At 31.0% G+C, this 17,706-nt stretch overlaps 1 protein-coding gene across 1 annotated transcript in view; it reads right to left on the bottom strand.

Moving 5' to 3' along the window:
• LOC106123242 (nephrin) overlaps positions 1-17,180 on the bottom strand; it is a 36,523-nt gene extending 19,343 nt beyond the window's left edge. The window contains exons 1-2 of the mRNA XM_013319473.1: positions 17,099-17,180; positions 4,988-5,153 (exon numbers count right to left, since the gene is read on the bottom strand). Coding sequence (XP_013174927.1) covers positions 4,988-5,153; positions 17,099-17,180 — 248 coding nt within the window. The remainder of the gene's footprint in view (positions 1-4,987; positions 5,154-17,098) is intronic.
• Positions 17,181-17,706: the final 526 nt, after the last annotated feature.

Genomic DNA, 17,706 nt, shown 5'->3' with positions numbered 1-17,706 from the left:
GCTTTCTAACTACTATACAAAATAATTAAATATACAATTTTTACATAGTATTTTCAGTTGAAATTTATTTAGTGGAAAAGTTGAATTCTGTCCTCTATTAGATTTTATACAAAGCCCTTTTTAAATTTCAAACGTCAATAGAAGAGAAGTTATCGCAGTACCGTTAGCGGTAAAGTGTTCTTTTTTTGTTGAAAAAAAAAAGAAAACGGATATTTATTGGCACAAACCATGACCGCTAAGCCTCAAGCGTCCCCGCCGCTACCCACAACTAAAGCCTTAAAAAATGTCCCGAGTTGTGAAACCGGAAAATGTTACCTTTAATACTTTATAGTAATAAATGTATACGTATGTTATTTTATTTAATTCTTTAAAATATTAAGAATAAATGTTATCTTTGGTTTACGTTAAAGTTAACCTTAATTTAAGAAAAACCCGACTAATGAAATAACGCCATCTATTGGCTGCCATTCGATACAAAGTTTTTAAAAAAATTCACAAAAAAATATAATGCTATGCAACTTTCTTGCTCTTAAGAATATACTCGAACACATCGAATAAGGTGTGAGAAAAAAGGTATACACTTTCACAACTTGGGAAACATGGATCAAATGAAACCTCTCTCGTCAAGTAAAAAATATAGCTGATTTTCCAAAAATAAATTTTAAATAAACAACAGCGAAATATTCTCTGCCCCTAAATCCATCTATACTTTCTTCGATCTTTCTTTGTTATTCAAGGTTTTTAAAATTATTCGAATTTGATAAAAAAAAATCGTATAAGATCAAAGTACAGTCAACAACAAAAATGTTAAATTTAATGAAACGTTTGAAATTATCTTCGAAAAGCGTTATATTATTGCAAATCTCTATAAGGTTCTTATCACTGGAAAGCAATAACAACAGTATTTATTAGAAATGGTTTTTGAATTTGAATGCCAGCCAATATTGAGATAATTTAATCTACGCCACATCGAATTTCTCAATAAATTCTGTTGACATAATATTAATAGAACTTTGTAAAGTTATTTTAAATATTTGGAATTCATTTATTGGCTGAAAGCCACAATATTTTGATGCCTGAGGTTTATTAAAAACAAAAGGAAAGTTATGAAGTGTTTTTATATTTTTAATTTGTTTATTATACTATGTTAATAAACATCAAAATTAATGAATAAAATTTATGAATTTACTCATAAATATTTAAACTAACCATTTGAATACTGCAATAAAGTACTCGTTTGGAATAAATTAATTAGTGTATCGAATTAAACTATGTCTCGTTATTCGATTTAATAATTGAGTATTATACATTTAAAATGACTTTATGAAAACATAAAATTAATTTATTACTATGCATTTCGACGCTTATTAAATACTAGTGAAATCATGTAATTCATCATCAACCTGCCCTTATCCCTATCGAGGGTAGGCACAGCATGTACTACTCCTCCATACATCTCTATCAGCCGTTTCACACAGTTATTCCATACTTTTTTTGGTCTTCCTCTACCCTTGTAGCCATCCACATTCAATCTCATTACTTTTTTGCTTATATCATCATCATCCCTCCTCACAACATGTCCAAACCACGCTAATCTTTTTATGTAATTATAATCTACAATTATTTATAGAAATAAACGAAAGGTATTAAATCAAATAAAAAAATTACATCGTACAATCCGTTTGATAATATAGCATACTGGCTGTCAGCAGCGATAGCGCCCGCGCAGAATTAAAAAAATTAAATCGCCTATGTGTTGCTGACTATATTCTACATCTATGCCAAATATCAGCGAGATTAATTGAGCCGTTTTAGAGATATCTTCAAACAAATATGAATCCATCTAAACATTCGCATTTATAATATTAGTAAGATAAACTAAATTAGACTTTTACAGACACACGATGTAGCATTCCTTTTATTTAGCGACAGCCAAACAATCATGCATAATAAATAAGCGTCTGAACGTTGTATAAAATATGCACACATTGCTTGTGCGTGGTTAAGTCATGAATCTTGTGACGTCACGAGATAACCCGACCGTGTGTTGTTTGACATTGAACTGTCAGCTGAAACACGTAAAATTTTGATATGAAAAATGTTTTGTAGTAGATTTTATTCAATAAAGTTTTTACTGAGTTAAAATGGATTTTATTTTATATCTGACTTAAGTCATCATCATCATCACTTGAAGTATTAAAGTGTCGAATATAACTATATAGCTTTGTGTCGTAAATTTTTCAATGTTTCGTAATATTTTTCATGATTTTCATAATATTTCTATTCTATGTTATAATAGTTGGAGAGTTGTTTAGACATATTGTAACAGCGATGGGATGTGAGTAAGGTGTGTGTGGATATCTATATTGTTCTTGTTTTAAATTTATATCTTACTTCTTACTAATATTATAAATGCGAATTTTTAGATGGATGCATGGATGTTTAAAGGTATCTCCGGAACGGCTCAACGGATCCTAAAAAAAATTGGCACAGATGTAAAGCATAGTCTAGAAAAACACAAAGGCTACTTAGTTTTTTATTAATTACTATCGGCAATAGTTAGTATTTTAATATTTTGTAATAAGTTGTGTTAAACTGTGACATTTTGTGTTGAACTTTATTTTACTTACACCAACATTTTGAACAAGATAGTAACTTTTCTTCTGAAACTTCACACAAAGTTTGAACCATTTTATATCTCCACGCAAACTTATTTATCTATACTTTTAAGTTAAACTCAAACGGTAAATATTATTTTAAAATATATTATAGCAATATATTACTACAATTTTTTATTTTTAAAAGATGTAAAAAATATTCAAGTGTAAAGTAATTTTTTTTTTGCAAGCCAAAAACCACGGATATTCTCGTCCATTTTACCAAACCTATAAAAACAAAATAGAGTATAAAGAATCGCGACATAAATTGAGACATGTGTGTTGTAGTTATTATTCTTTTTTTTAAATTCCGAACCGACTAAAATGTTACAATTTAAATGGCAAAAGTGTTGCCATTTTAAAAATAATACTTCACTTCGATAAATTATTACCTAACAGTGGGTTTCTAAAACCAAAATCTCCTTTTAAATATTGTTATCACTATTTTGTCAAGAAAATTGTGAGGGATGACTTAATTTTTGTATCGAGATGTTGCACTCAGAAACCAACAGCAAGCTATTAAATGACCGTTCTCAATATAACTTTTAGTAGAAATACTTGTTAGTAGAAAAAGTGATTTAATACTGTGAAGTTTGACTGTACTACACAAGTACTAGTTATCTGTTACGTTTTCCCGTGAATTTATAAATATACCTGAACAATTTGAGTTATTCATAGAACGTTTCTATTTAGACTTTCAAGAATTAGCAAACTACAATTACTACTACTTTGAAAAGCAGATCATTTGCAATAAAACATTATATGTACATATTCAAAATATTTATTTACTTTTTCCCTTTTACATTGTTTATGTATTTTAATGTTTTTAAACATCGAACTTAATTTTATATTCCATTTAAAGAATCGGTCACCCGCTAAGTTCTAGACTTAATTCTATATGTATGCCAAATTTCATCAAGATCTATACACCCGTTCTGGAGATACCTGCAAATATCCATCCATCAATCTAAACATTCGCATTTTTAATATTAGTAAGATTGTTTATTATTAAACTTATAACGTTAACCTATTTTAATGGCAAAGTTCTTATTTTGTAGAATATAAAATTTAATTTAAAACTAAAGAATAATTTGGTCTTAACTAAATATAATCTGAGCAATATTTTACAGAGCTATCGTGTTAATCAACGCCGACTAAGAGTTTCATCATTATTCTTATCTCATACTTAATACTTTCAAAGAAATAGAACTTTATTAAAACTCAGTCATTAATGAATATTTCAAAACAGTTACAAGGGTAGAAAGTTATGAAGCTTCGTCGTCAGCTAAGATTCAAATATTTACTCGAGCGGTACAAGCATTAAAGTAGAATACCTAAACAGTACTAATGAAATTGCGTTCACAAATTCTAACAGAATACTGTGGCGCATTTAACTTACTTTATTTGAGTATGTTAATATATTTTATAACAGCAAAAACACTAACTAGAAGCAAGGAATGGAAATTTTCTTTTATTTCGCAGGAAACTGATAATCTTTTGTTCTTGAAAATCGATGCGTATATTTGTGTCTTGTGTATTCTCGTAGCAATGATGACAAAGACATGAAATGGAGTTAAGATGCCATTGATTGATTACTAGATCTTACTAATATTAAAAATGCGCCTGTTTGCGTGTATGTATACATGTATGTTTGGTACAAGGTATCTCCAGAACGGCTCCATGGATCTCGCTGAAATTTGACATAGATGTAAAACATAGTGTCGAAAAACACATGGGCTACCTAGTTACTAAGTTTTTTTAAATACAGGGATCGGAGTAGCGCGCAATAGCTAGTTGACAATAAAGTTGTTACATCTGATTTTCTTATGATTTAAAGAAATGAAACGGTCTGGAAGAATTCATCACTTTGTGTTATGTTAGATATTTGAAAATTCCATACTTTACGAATTCTAATCGTGAAGTTAAATGAACGTAACGTTAAAAATTGAATATTACACATACAATGCTTAATGCTTCATACACAAATGCATCTTGGAATGCAACAATGAAACAAACACGAAGTTATAATATGAATAATGCAGTACAGCTGCAGCGGATGTGGACATCTGACGATACTTCATATTTGATATAGAATACTGATCTCTATTTGTAACAAACGTGCAACATATTTTTAGTATAGAAAGCATTGCTAGTATTTCAAAATTACCATTGCGTAGGTAGGCGTTAGTAACAAGCAACGAAACATTAAACAAAAAAAAAGTCTATAAAAAAATTAGGTAATAGAACGTACTGTGGATAAGATCTGTAAAAAACTAACTTTTTTTATATGTTCTTACCATAATTTGCTGGATACTAGTTCAAAAACTTACCTATATATTGGAACATCGTCTTTATACCAGACAACAAGAAGTAGTGCATCTGGCGGTTGCGGCGAGCGGGTGTCGCACGGCAGCGTTGCGTCGCCGCCCGCCACCGCAGATAAATTGACCGCGTCGAGGGACTCCGCCCTTACGCTCCAGCACCCCTGCCGGAGACCTGTTGAACACCTTACTTATAAGTAAAACTCCAAACCTAAAATCCAAATATTCTGTTTTACAAAAAAAATATTTTGTTAACAATTTATAACTTTTAAAAGACGTTTTTCACCGAATTTCTGTTTTGGGGGCATTAATTTTTGCCAATTGCTTATTTGACATTACACGATACTAATGTATCACCTATATTATAATTAAAAAAAAACTATAAAACATCAGAATGTTAGCCTAATAATTGAGAATTAATTAACTAATAGCATAGTACTTTACTTTCATCTGATTGTATACACTAGGAACTGAATTTACGTTTCTATAAATCGCAATTGTCCTCCTAACCCTAAGAATATGATTCGCCCGTTAACCTTATAATGTACTAGCGTACCAAATAATTCTGCATTTAGTGATATGTTGTAACCGCGTTTTGATATAGAATTATTTATTCGTTATAGAATAGAAATAAAAGTAAATAGATTTATTCCAAATAGTCTTTCAAAATATAAATACGAAGTGTAATAAAATTCCGATGTCTAAATTATTTCATAAATTACTCAAAGAATTCCATCAGATATATTTAAAACGAGGACTCGTTGACAATCTTGCGATTTTAGAACAAAATTGTTCACAAAATTTGAATCGTACCTTTGCACTGAATTCCAAGCATGATCGTGACAAATGGCCCGATTAACAATCCAAGTCCCCGACAAAGGAGATGGCGCGAATAACGACCCAATATATCAAAGGATTTTTCTTAACGCTGACGAGTCTTTGAAAGAATTACCTGTTTATTAAACTAAGTATACCTGCAACTCTCTTAATTACTTTTGTAAAGCGCTTTATTAAAAAAAAAAAAAACAAATTCGTATAGATGTAATGATTTTCACTGCCTTTCTGGTCGTAATTTTTTTGAAACTTTATGTTCTACATGAAAAAAAGTTTCTTTGTCCTAACCTACGTTATCAAGGTTGTATGTACAACATTTTTTTTGTTTTGTTTATTAAAATTATATTTTATATTATTATAATATTATAAAATTCTACTAGATGTGTATAAAAATATTATTGAAAATGATTTTGCTAATCTGGCACCCATTTCGATATGTCTGTTTTGAAGTTTTATATTTCTTGAAGTCACATAAAATAACTGTTTGTAAAACGCGGAACAAAATTTTCTTGTGTCGGTAAAACGTACGAACAAGTTTTACGAGCAAACATTGGAAACAACTGTTCCCTCGTACGTGACGCAAGATAGACAATTGTTTTAAGCTGACGATAGTGGCGCTGTTGAAAAGACATATTACTTGCCAAAGCTATTCCGTTGTTATTGAATATTGCTTAGTTATGTAATTTAGATATTTGCTATAACTATTTAAATTATGAAATTGTTATTCTGCAAATGTCCTTCATTTAACAAGAATATCTTATCACAAACATTTTATCCTGTAACAAAATTTGAATTTCACACTTGTTGTATTTATCAATAATAAAAATGTATATCTTACATAGTTCGTTTATGAAAAGATAACATGGTTTGAAATATTTTCTATGTTTGAACTGAGCTTAAAAAGTGTTATATCAAATATCTATTTGCTTAAAATTTAACTAAACTATTTTATCTCGTCTAGTTTTTCTTATCATACGAAGGATGTTTGAAGTTATTTCCAGAACGGCTGCATTGATCTAGCTTCAACTTGGCATAGATGTAGAACATAGTCTGGAAGGATATATAGGCTACAATTTTTTTTTTCAAACCCGCGGACAGAGTCTCGGGCGACAGCTAGTATACCAATAATTGTTATCAAATAATATTCTTTGCACACGTACATTTGTGAATCTATTTAGGGTGTAGTTTTGACGGAGTGTAACAATTTGCGATCTGTTTCTTATAAGGGGCACATACGCTACGTGCCGCGAGGGGAGCCTGGGGAATGTTTGCGAGGAGCACGTAACGCTTGAATTGTTACACCAGATCGATGACGCAGGCGAACATACTAAATTGCTATATTCCTTTGAAGAGCATTATCCGTATCGTGATACGCGACCCGAATATGTCACCTAATTTTATTATAATATTGTGAATTTCGATAATTTATTACTCGATCTTAAGTTACATCCGTGATGTCCCGAGAGCTTTTAGTTAATATCATTTTAGTAATTGTACCTGAATTAATTTAACTAGAAAGAGTGTTAATTTTTATTTATAACCATTCTGATTAATTTTTAATGCTAAACACCTCACCAATTCAGATATGGCTAGTACATATGTATGGACGTGCCGACATGTGCCGACATGTGCCGACCCTCTGTAGGAAATACGCCAGGTTGATGATGATGATGGATGGCAACCCTTTTCACGTTCTTTATTATTATTGGAGTGTAAATCACTCAGTAACTGGAAAGGAGTCTAAAGTAGTTCTTGTAATTAAATATGACAATAAAAGATAGGGGCTACTAGAATTCAGGGTAGAAACAATTGGCCGCTGAGGGAACGTAAAATGTCGCAGGCAAAGTAGAAATTGTAAAAATACAACGTAAGGACAATTTTTATTACAACTGGAATTCTTCAGGGAAATGTGTTTGAAGTGGAGATTGATTGAGTTAAATTATTGGAGATTTATTTAAATTTTCTCTGTAATTTTAACAATGACTGATTTTTAAACAAGTTATATTTAGAAAATGAATATGCTACTCAATCGACCTGTATCTAATCATTAATACCAATGTGATAAAAATCTTTTATTTTTTTCATTTATTTTCTGGCTTTTTCTTCGCAAAATAATAGTTTTGCTTGCAAACTGAACTACCAAAAGATTTCGTAGAAATGTAACATGTTATACGCTCAGGTAAAATCGTGCACCAAAAAATCACGGTATCGACGAATTGTCACTTTTTTTTCTTCTTCGGCCAGAGCTACAATCACCCGGTCCAGTGAACGGGTTAATTAATGTAATCTATTAACTTTTCTCGTCTCCCAAGGGAACGAAATCGCTCGTCAATTTTTGCTGAACCATCCGACGTTGCAAATGTTCTTTGCTTAAATCGGATCATGATTGGACATGAGTTTACGGTTTTTGTAATAAGTCTTCTTGATAATTGATTTAAAAAAACTTTACCGTGTGTGTTGCAGATACCCAGATAATAATATTGTAAACAAACCACTTTTTCAATATCTTAATGTGGCCCTTACCCATAGACATACGCAATTGCATATGCGTTGCCTATCTTTAATCGTCGGAGGAGAGGATGCAGAAAGAAAATATTTTCCCTTTCCATGCATCCTCTCATCCAGAAAGTCAACTTCCACTTCCCATCCTTTCCTTATAAGAAAAAGGGTGGGAAGGGAAAGTAGGCCTCCGGGACACACACTCATCACACGAAACGCGGAATTGCTTCCACTTGACGCCTGTCTTCTGTGTAGTCGTGGTATTTCACCGGGCGAGTCGGGCCAATTCGTGCGAAGATGTTAAAGCGGGCTCTACCGCTGTTAAAAATTTTGATTTGTTTCATAATATTTATGTTATTCAACAATTGAAGACATACATTTTATTTCCAGAATAAACATAAATTAATATAAGGTTACAAAATATTGATACTGGCCACTAATCAACATATGTATGTGTCTTCTGTTAATGTATTATACGGCGACGGAATCAACTTGATCCTCACGAAGAAGGAATAACAATGAAACACAAACATCTAGAGCCGTAGATATACGCGAACGCTAAATATCACAGCACATTGATGCGGCGCCGATATAAATATTCATGATAGAACAGAATATGCGGCATGTTAATGTCACAGCTTAAACGTTTAGACTATGGTACAAGTTAGAAATTACCAGCAGACAAAATTATAATATGGAATTTAACTTACCTACATAATTTTATCAAATATCCTTCACTGCTTCATACTTTATTTATTATACCTTCTATCTATGATTGCTTCATGACAATTTGTTTTCTAATTTAGAAAACGTTTTAATAAATTAAGCGCCATATTTGTCGTTAAAATGAATAACAAATTAAAATTCATAAGGAAAAAAAGGCTCTGTTCGTTTTGAATAACCTTCAACGTCTTTACATTCATTCTTATCTTGAATCACAAAGGTAAAAACACAAAGCGTTTTCACCGATTGTAATCTTTAGAGTTCACTGATTTGTGTTGAAAGTACTTAAGACAATGTAAAAAAAAATAAAAAAAAAATTAAGGACTTTTTAAAGTTTTTTTATGCGTTTATATAAATTTATCTTTTGTATCTGCCATTGGACTTGGCATTTCAGGATGAACACTTTTATTAGTTGTTCCAAATTTCACCATTTAAGTGGCATTGGTCAGTAGGTTTTAAAATAATAGAGGCGTAACATTTTAAACTTATGTATTCCTTATGTATTCCGCGCCATACACATAATATGTACCATGTGTTAATAAGGGCGGGGTAATACAGCGTGTTCAACTCGTGTGGTACCGGCTGCTTTATTCAACTAAGTACATTCAATAGTTCAACTTTGTAAATATATGAACATTAGCGCGAATCGCGCGTGAATTACGAACAAGAAAACCTTATTTATTATAGCTTTTTGTAGATTACATAACTATATGTTTATTTTAACGAGTCGTACTAAAAAAAATTAAACAGTATTTTTTGATTAATCTAAAATATAGAAAATAAAATGAAAATTACTTTCAACTATGTAGAACGAATAACACATATTTTAATTTAATTTAAAACATATTTATTCCAACATAAATATGCAATGCATAAATGGCAAAGAATTGTTTACAAGCGAGATTAATCCGGAAGTTTCGAGGACTGTACGAATGAGATTAAGTGAAGGGACTTATGACGTCATTGCCTAATGCCACTAGTTTTAGACATAACTGTTATATAACATGCTTAATATTTTTAATATTGATCATATGAAGTTTATTTTAAAATGTTTCTTGTATTGAGATTGCGCTTGTCATTTTTTTCTTTTGGGAAGATTTTGTCTCCAAAAACAAAAGAACGAAAAGAAAGAAACATTTAAAGTAATTTAACGAAGAAATGTTTTTTCACTTAATTAATAATTAAAAAATTTTAGATACTCATAGGTATATGTGACATTGTGATAAACGAGGAATATGAAAAATAATTATCTTGAACAAAATAATTCAAAAATGTATTAATTATTTCATATTTGACAATTTATTACGGCATATCGATATAATATTACTTTCAGAAGGCGTATTGAAAGTAAATACGAGCATTAACAATACGTCATAAACGATACGAATGGGATTACAAACGTAGCGAGGCATTAATATCATCAACATGAAAGCGAACGTAAATTTGACGTAAAGACTTTCACATAAACCAATCGGTTTCGAACATGACGCCGATTTTCATTCGAGTGTTAATAATTCATTCCGAAGATTCAATGTGGAGGAGGAATATTTGAATTCCTTTTGTTATAATATCTTTCTCGAGAATATATTATTAATATTTTTCTAATATTGACGCATTTTTATGTTATTAAATTCAAACTATTCCAATAAAGACCTCAATTTAAAAAAAAATATCGTTTGATAAAATATTTTTATGACTGTTCTCATCTTCTATAATGATTACCTAGGCTTTAATATTCATAAATCATGTGAAAGAAACCAGCTCGCACTACAGGGGTTAAAATAAAATATAATAAGACAAACTGCCCTTTCTTTTTCTTGCAACTTAAATGTCTGTCATAGGACAATTTGCAACCTTCAAAACTTGCAAATGTAATTTTCAAAGTATGAATATACGCGTACGAAATACTGATTACATTTTATCCCCAAGGGTCTGTCGGTTATCGCGCTCCTAAGTTAATTTACTTGAATCATTTTAAATCACGAACAATATCAACACACCCTTTATATCCCAAAGATCATTATTCTCTGAGTACGTTTCTTATTTCTCTAACACTACATACTCGTTGATATTTTAATTTATTTAATTAAAAATTAATAAAAAATTCGAAATGGCCTTGACACAACTCTAACATTTTCTAATTTAAAAAAAATCTACGCATGTATCTTGTCAGTTACAAGTATTCACAACATCCTATTCTAGTATGCTAAATGTATGCAAAATATCATTTTCGTGAAACAAAAAGATTACTTATAAGAGATCATGGTCAACGGATTTGATAAGATTTTCATTCGCGGTACATAAAGGGGGTTCATATTCGTGCGGCTAGTCTCGTATTCATTGCACCGCTGTATTTAAAATCTTCCTCCACATCACTATTCACTAAACTTCAGAAAGACCGATCTGACCTAAATCTGTAAAACGAAAATAAATATGAATATAGATGCAATATAAATATTCGTTTATATTTTAGAATACTAGCAGTCGCCCATGACTCTGTCCGTAAGGAATTAATTAAAAATTTTACTACGTAGGCTACGTGTTCTTTGAGAATTATGCACCAAACTGATAAAAACTTCAGATAAGTTTGATCTATCTTTTACTTTTATTTAAAAAAAAAACTTCTTCAAATTTTAATAAAGCTAATCCTTTATTTATATAGTATAAGTAATTTGAAATTTATTCAATGCTATTACGAATATCTCAACAAGGGTTTTAACGAAACATAAATGTAATTTAGTTGATATTAACGAAAAGCGAAATCCTTGATCGTATCGCAGTTGAGGTTTTCGTGTTATAACCTTGTCCCTGTAGTGTTAATTATTTTATATTTATGTAATTAAATCGCTGAATAACTAAAAGGCTTTGTGCCGCGTTGCAGGTAAATTTAATAAGCCGCCCCAATCGATAAGTGTAATAAGGTTAATGAATTTTTAAATGATAATGATAGCCTAAATTTCATTATGAAATTTAGTATCGAATGGAGCAAGGTTTTAGTAGCGTAGAATATAAATTTTATATTAACAGGAAATATAGTGCTTTATACTAAAAAGTGGCGATAAACTGCAGTAACTTGAGTTAATACAGAAACAAATTAATTTAATGAATATTTGTTAATTTTTTGCATAATAATTACCAAACCATTTTTAGTTTATTTAGCATTTATCGACAGACTAGCTGTCGCCCACGACACCGCCCGCGCAGGTTTAAGAAAAAACTTAGTAGCCTATGTGTTTTTCCAGACTACGTTTCTAATGTATGCCAAATTTCGTCGAGATCCGTTCGGCCGTTCTGGAGATAACTTCAAACAAACATCCATCCATCCACCCAGTAAGAAGTAAGATACATGATTACTAATTAGTTAAATGCGCTGTGTTCAAAATTTGCATGTATTTCAATATATAGTTTGTCGAACAAATTCAATTTGTGATTGAAACCCAATGAAACTAACTAAACTACGACACACAAAACTTTATCTCTGCCTTTGTCGCGGAATAAGTAATTGGCATCACAAAGTAAAGCTGAACCCGCTAATTTGCGTATGTTTCAAATAGTTGCCTTCAAAGTTTTCTATTCAATATATCTTAGATGGAAAATATATGCTTTTGAAATATCAAACAGGTCTTTAGTAGAAATATATCTTTATAAATACTAATATTCTAACCGACAATATATTTTTACTTTTATTAATTAAATAGAAAGCAAGCAACAAACATTATATCTTGTCAACCTTTTAATAGAACGTTGAAGAAAAATCAACCAGAAGAGTTCAGACTATTTTTTCGACTCAACGAAAATATAAATAGTTTGTTTAGTTCTGATATCGTTGTACCGATTTCAAGTCGTGCTTTAAACAACGCTTGTTCATTAATTTCGAAAACTATGATTTATTAGCAGTATATGTAATCTTAGTTAATTATTAGGTTATAAGTAACTTTGTAAAATTAGTCAAATAGTAAGTTGATGTTTACTTTATTTCTATAAAATTTCATTTATACAGAACATAAAAATATAGAGACGATCAAATGTATCAAGTTATTTCTATACGCACGAGCTGTTGGACACGACTCCATCCGCGTGAGATTAAAAACTAGATAGCCGACTCTCAGACCTACTGAATATGCATATATAATTTAATAAAATATGTCACACCGTTTTGAAGGACTATGGTCACTAAACTTGGGACATAAAATATGTCCTATATTATAAATAACATTCTTTAATTTAATTTAGACTAACGAATCGTACACAAAAGTTTTCACCTTGAAAACAACATTTCTTTAATCTACAGACAGTGGTTAGGGTGTTGTGATGTTTCGTGCCGTGTACAGCGGAATTCCTTCAGTTAGCTGCACGTCAGCGATTGTAGAAAGCTACTATTAAGTGATTACCAAGGTGTATACAGACTGACAGAATAATAAGTTACCTACTTTGTGATTAGCATATCAATCATAAGAAGAACAACAGTCCGTGGGACTTGCAATGCTACGAAATAATTAGCCTACGTGTTAACGATACTACTATTAACATGACGTGAAATTTATTTTTAGAGTTTTTTATCGAGAAAATTATCTATAGCAAATTCGTAACCGATTGGCTGACGCGTTTGGCACATAGTATACCATATTGGCACAACTCAGTAATAGCTTGGTTCGAATGGTTTTAACCTTGTTTAGTCTAGTTGACGAAATTGGTATCGTTTTGTTTGGTGTAAAATAGTTTCCCGCCCATAAACATACTGACGTAGGTTTAAGTGCGTGGCCAGTCATTGATAATGTAAAAATAAAGATGATTAAAAGTAATATAGACTGTTGAAAACATAACGCTTTGTAAAAATATATTTAAATGTTGTTTTTATTTTTTCCCAAATCTTCAATACTTCAACAAGCTTAAATATGAAATTACTTCAGATATGTAGAACTTGATTTTACATAAACATAAGAGGTTTATGTAGTACCGTGAAGGCGACGTTAGAGCGCAAGGGACGAGCTTCTGTTCGCTTCATTTCTCCTAAACCACTCAGTTAGGTCTCAAAGGAATTATCTTTCCTCTTTCCTCTCGTTATTCCCCATTGGTTCGTGCGAAGGAAAATATTATTTTCTCTTCCTGGAGGACCTATTAACTGACGCAGGCTTACAAAAATAAAATATTACTTCGTACTAAGACAACAGGTACGAAAGACAGAAGAAGTAAATACAAGCCTGCGATGATATCCCAAAGGAATTAACGTAACCTTTCTATTTTAAGTTTATTAAAGAAACTCGGAGCTTTATTATGAACTTTGCTCTGTGTTTTGAATAGGAAAAAGAACAGGAAAATAACGTAATATATTGGCTTGTTTATTTTTCATTGCTATTGAGGCTTTGCCTTGTGGCATCTAGTATTGCATTATTAAACATGCATTATTTAATATTTAATGCATAAAATATAGATATTATATACTTATCATACTCTTAGTACATGATTTTTTATAAGAGATCAGATAACATAATATTGAAGAATTATGTTACTTTTTGTGCGTTTATATATAACATACAAAAGGCCCAATTCACAAAAGCAATTCCAGGATTATCGACGATTACCAAATAATAAGGTTTGCGGTGATCCTCGTAAAGCGAACATTTTAATGGCACAAAACAATTGAAAATCGTTTGTCCACGAGAGACCGGATTTAACAGACTCCGTTACCAGAAAAAGTAATTGCCTATAACATTAACATAAAACAAACAAGCATTGATGAGTTCCCTTGATTGAAGTCCAATTGTAAAACGACTGTTTAAGTATTTAAATCGAGTGTTACATTACCGGCAACGTTAATCTATTTGGTCAATGCAAAATAATAATTTGACAGCTGATATTTGTAGTTAATTTACAAATAATTTCAAAATTCATGTTTTAAATTATTTGAAAAAATTGTATAAGAATCATGAACTAAACCATTAGAAATAAGCATCTTCTCTTCTGTTGTAGTAATAATTTACGCATTTTTGAGCTCACCTTTTATGATAACCTTAGGAGTTTCAAGGCCTGGAGGTAAATCGTTGATATGGTAGTATATTCCTTTAGATATTAGCATCATTTAGAAGTCGATTTTCGCATAGATTATCTAATAATACTTATGACATGCTACACTCATAAATTCACTGTATATATCCAACAAAAATCACGCACCTTTTTGCCGGCCCCGGGCGAAGTAGCGCTTTCTCATGCAAAATACATATACAACGCACGCAACCCAAGCGCCGATTTATTTTCAAAAGGAACAATACGAAATAATAAAAAGCGGCGTACGTGCGAACACGAATCGCTGTGTTGAATGACCTTAAGATAATAAGTGTCGGAGGGTAGGTCGATGTCGACTCCATTTCATTGTGTCATTTTAGCTCGTATATTTTATGTTATTATTCGAAAAGCATTGTGTAATATTCCTTCCCGAAAAGATTTATAAAATAAACCGAATTATAGTTGCAAGATAGTTTAGTCAAAATAAACAAGTTTTTTTTTCCGGATTCCCCGTAAATATCATAAAGTAAATTGAAGTTTTTATAACTTCAGAAATCTTTGTATTTCAAAATTCATTACAATTTATGTTACAGTTTTTCATAATTTGTTTTTGGTATATTATCAGATATTTTGTTGTGGTAAAAATTATAATAATTATATTATTGTAAATGGCAACTAACAAAATATTATTTTTAACGCGCTAACACTCATCTTTAATATGAAAAGCACACTCCGTGTTTCCACATAATCAAAGCGGCGACACTCGCGTCTCAAAGGTTCACATTCCCGACAATCTGAAGGGGTAACATTCCTGCCGGGATTTAACTACGCCGTAATTTAACTTTACGATGCATAGACATTAACACAACTTTTTATAACTTGTGACAATTTTTTCCAGCTTCAAATGGAATGAAATTTAGGAGGTTGCGGGGATTTCAACAGTAGTCCTAATCTATTTGTAATTGGAAAATCTTACTAATGTTATAAATGCGAATGTTTAGATGTTTGAAAGTATCTCCAGAACGGTGGTATGGATACCGCTGAAATTTAGCACGGACTTAGAACATAGTCTGGAAGAAAACATAGGCTACTATTTAGGTTAATTTAAATTCCACGCGTACAGAGTCACGGGTTACAGCTAGTAATTTATATACAGACTAATAAATTGGAAAATAATTAACAAAAAAATAATATGTCGGCTTTCAATACAAGTAAAATGTAACAGAAATTTTATATAAATTTATTATAAGACCTAAAACATTAACAACGAGGGAATTTAACAATTTGGGTCAACAGTTTGTTGTAAATAATTTTAGTATCCAATATAATCCAAAAGCCATCAATCTAATTAATATCATTTGTAAATGCCGTATCAAATTCTTGACAATCGCGTGTGATGTTCTAATATAAGACATATGACGTCATCTCAAAATCAATGACGTCACGACTTTTATGTTTATATAAATCACACGATTATTTTAATGAGTATATAACTCAAAAGAAATTAGATATTGGCGTGTGAGGAGAACTCACCATCACATACAAAGTGATATTTTCGATGTAGTTTACCTTTTGTAGCCAGTCTTTGAGAAGGTGGCGCAGTAATAAAGCTGACTTTACTTTAAAAATGTTCCTAAACAAGTTTTCAGTACACCTTTAGATGCGAGCTGATTTTATAAAAATATGGGCTAGTGTAATAAACTTGAAGCGCTCCGTAGCTTTATAAAGTTTGTTATCTAAACACCGCCGACTTTACCCTGTTTATACAGTAGTTTTTAATTTTATATGAAGACTTCAGAAAACTTATACAATAAAATCATAACTTTTAAAAGTTATCTGAAAACTGTTAGCGCGATTTAAAATAGTCTTTTATTTTAATTTCAAATAAATGTATTTATTTTACTTCATTGTAATTATAACGTAAAATTCAACTATGACTCTTGTATTGGTACATATTTTCGTCTCTGTTTTATCCAAGAAAATAAAAGAGATGACAATATGTATCCATAAGTATCAAGGCAGTGCAGTATGAAGAGCAGTTTTCTATAATGTAAAACTTACCTGCGATATTAAAGCTTCCAATTAAAAGAGTCCAAAGGGAGAGAACTCGTGTCGGACTGGGGCGTAGCGAGCACTCCGTCATCTCTACGTATTAATCAAAATACTTGGCTTAGATGTTTAGGAATTTCACGAAGCTATTTGTTCACATCGGCGGTTTACGCTCACAATCCCGAACTTAACTGAAACAAGGGAAAATTACGGTAATATTAATTTAAGTTATAATTTATTATTAATATAATATATTACTATGTGTATATATATCTTCGCTATGTATTCAATTAGTAAATGCTATTAAAGAAAATGTGTGTTGTGAATTCTACATGACGATAAGGTCTGGTACATAGAGTTGTATTCTTAAATATATAAGGGCGTACTTTGGTGGGAAGAGTTTCAAATGATCGAACCATTACAAAAGTAATAACAAGAAAGATGTTTTAAAAAACTAAACCGTAGTTATTCATTTGAAAAATTCATAAAATAAGTGAGATGTACCAAAGCAAAATAAACCTTAAGTAGATAAAATATACGTTCTATCTGATTTATGGAACTACCCGTGTTGTTGATGGATAAGTTATGGCAAGTGAAGGCCATCAATCTTCATATTTCCT

This window comes from Papilio xuthus, unplaced genomic scaffold (assembly GCF_000836235.2).
Source record: "Papilio xuthus unplaced genomic scaffold, Pxut_1.1 DF826115.1, whole genome shotgun sequence".
Taxonomy (NCBI): Eukaryota; Metazoa; Arthropoda; class Insecta; order Lepidoptera; family Papilionidae; genus Papilio; species Papilio xuthus.
The sequence above is the reverse complement of the archived record's forward strand: the minus strand, read 5'-3'. Positions and strand labels throughout refer to the sequence as shown.